Source organism: Centropristis striata, chromosome 18, assembly GCF_030273125.1.
Source record: "Centropristis striata isolate RG_2023a ecotype Rhode Island chromosome 18, C.striata_1.0, whole genome shotgun sequence".
Lineage (NCBI taxonomy): Eukaryota > Metazoa > Chordata > Actinopteri > Perciformes > Serranidae > Centropristis > Centropristis striata.
In genome coordinates, this window is record NC_081534.1 from 1,567,501 (window position 1) to 1,570,405 (window position 2,905).

Genomic DNA, 2,905 nt, shown 5'->3' on the forward strand with positions numbered 1-2,905 from the left:
TTAAGTTTTTTTTTGGTCATTTTGTGTCTTTTTTTGGGTCATATTGTGTCTTTTTTGGTCATTTTGAGTCTATTTTGGTCTTTTTTGGTCATTTTGTGTCTTTTTTGTGTCATTTTGAGTCTTGTTTGGTCATTTTGTGTCATTTTTTGGTCATTTTGAGTCTTTTATGGTCATTTTGTTTCCTTTTTTTGGTCATTTTGTTTCTTTTTTTGGGTGATCTGAACTGTGCGTGTGAGATTGTGTACTACTGAACTAGAGCACTGATTGGTTCTTTTATCCTTAACCTTATGATTGTCATTGTGAGTTTAATGCCCCCTTTTAACAAATGCACAAACCACATTTGTTTGTTATGAACTCAATGTCCTATGAGGACTTCAACAGGAAAAAGACGGCGTGGCAGCAGAGTTTAGGTGGGGTTTCCCTCTGCTGCATCCCACATTAAAAGCAAATAATGATCAGCAAACACAGTTTTTATCTCTTTACAAGCAGTTAATCCTATCAACAGTATTCCCAATCACTCATTCACACAATAACAACATTATTAGGCTGTTTCCAGTGGTGGAAAGTAACTAAGTACATTTACTCAAGTACTGTACTTAAGTACAGTTTTGAGGAACTTGTACTTTACTTAAGTATTTCCATTTTATGTTACTTTTTACTTCTACTTCATTTCATTTTTAGGCAACTATTGTCCTTTTTACTCCACTACATTTAGCTGCCAGCTTTAGTTACTTTAGTTACTTTTCAGGTCGAGATTTAACATAAAACATAATAGATTTAAAATGTGTACTAATTAAACCACACAAAAGTATATTAAGTAGTTAAAATGAGCCCTATGTTGACAACAGGAAATTCAAAGCTAACATAAATGCATCAAAAATAATAATACAATAATATATGTGGACAATCTGAGTGAATCCATTATGCATTGCGAATACTTATGATACTTTAAGTACATTTTGATGCTGATACTTTTGTACTTTTGAATGCAGGACTTTTACTTGTAGTGGAGTAATTTCACAGTGTTGTATTAGTACTTTTACTTGAGTAAGGGATCTGAATACTTCTTCCACCACTGGTTGTTTCTTCTGACTGTGAAGGTGTTTTAGAGTTATTTACTCCAGCTGGTTTTATATCTGGGACATGAGTGTTCAGGAGCCAGAATAACAGCTCAGAGCCCAGATATGAGAGTGTGTTAGAGTGTGTTAGTGTGTGTTCACCTGGATCAGACCACACAGAGGAAATACACACTCACCAGCAGGGTCTCCAGGTTTAAAGCGGACTGTGGGCTCCTCATGAGGGACTCCAGCTTGTGGAGCCGGCTCTCCAGTCTGCTCTCCGCTCCCAGCATGGTCTCAGCGCAGAGGATCCGCTCCAAATGACATGAAAATATGAAAAAACACCTGTAGGCCTGTGTTCTAGTCTCGGTCTAGGACCCGGAGGGGGGAGGAGGAGGTGCTCTCCGCTGCTCCGCTCAGCTCCTCATGTCAGCTCTTGTGTAAAGTGCCGCTCGAGTTGTCAGGTGAATTATTGATCAGCTGACTCAGCTCCCTTTTTATTAATGAAAACAGGAAAAAAGTGGACCGAGCGGAGTCTGGAGAGCCGAGACCAGAAGGAGGACTCTCAGGTGTCTGCTCCAGGTACACTACTAAATCTGATCCGACCACAACGTGTCCAACCTGTAGGACAGACCGCAGACAAGGTAGCAGAGGGACTTCCGGTGAGACTGTCAAAGTAAAACTCATTGGACGATGCGGACGATAGTAAGAAGAGTCTGGAACTTTAAATACATTAGATGAAGCATACTCGAAACACACTTTAAAGTAATAAATAAAATGTATCCTGTGGCAGAACTATTATTATTTATTTTTTTCTATAAATGTATTTATTTTTTTAATTAGATTGCAATTGTACCTTTTACTTTATCGGAGTGCTGTTCTTGTTTTTCTTTAAAAGCATAATAATTAATAAATAATAATAAAGCATATCATTATATATATATTTTTTAAATTTAACCCATGCTTTTAAGCAATATTATATATATATATATATATATATATATATATATATATATATATATATATATATATATATATATATATATATATATATATATATATATATATATATGGTTTTGAGGTGGATCAATGTTCCTTTTGTAATAGTGAAAAAAAATAGTTTTTCTTTCCTCTCCTTTCTTTCTTTCTCCTTATTGTATAGATTTATGAGGATCTTAAACTCTAAGCTATATTTATATAGGGTTTTTTTTTAATTTATCTATATTTTCTAAGGGTAAATGTATATTGTAATTGTTTGTAATTTTATTTACATTTTATTTTTTTCTTGTATGGCCCTGATCCTCTTCCGTAGTTTTTTTTTTGCCCTATCAAAATGTTTTGCTGTGACATAAAAAATTGGATTTCTTTAAAAAATTAATAATGTGCCGCCATTTGAATATTTATTATTAATATTAATATTAATATTAATATACTATTTGAAGTTATGTTTAAAAAGTGGTCCTACTCTCTGGAATTCTTTACCACATGAACTCAGGTCTGTTACAACAGTTTCTTCCTTTAGGGTTAGGGTTAACGACTAAAAACACACCTTTTTTCTCCAGCTTTCGTTAGGTAAAGGGTAAAATGCTCTTTTAAAAGCAGGACTATTGTTGTTTCTTTTAACAATGATAATATCATTACCTCTTACCCTGCTCCACCATAATTTTTATGCTGTATTATATGTTTTTGAGTTTTTATGTATGTCACATTATTTTATGGTTTATTTTATCTGTCTTATATATAATGTTAATGCAATGTTTAATGTGTGTATATTGTATATTTATGTCATGTATGATTTTTACTTTAAGCACATTGAGTTTACGCCTGCCGTATGAAATGTGCTATAT

At 33.5% G+C, this 2,905-nt stretch overlaps 1 protein-coding gene across 1 annotated transcript in view; it reads right to left on the reverse strand.

The window, feature by feature from the left end:
• The window catches only part of LOC131990838 (rho-associated protein kinase 2-like), a 102,345-nt gene extending 100,640 nt beyond the window's left edge, over window positions 1-1,705 (reverse strand). Inside the window, exon 1 of the mRNA XM_059355996.1 lies at window positions 1,256-1,705. Within this exon, the coding sequence (XP_059211979.1) occupies window positions 1,256-1,351 (96 nt within the window). The 5' untranslated portion in view covers window positions 1,352-1,705. The remainder of the gene's footprint in view (window positions 1-1,255) is intronic.
• Between the last annotated feature and the right edge of the window lie 1,200 nt (window positions 1,706-2,905).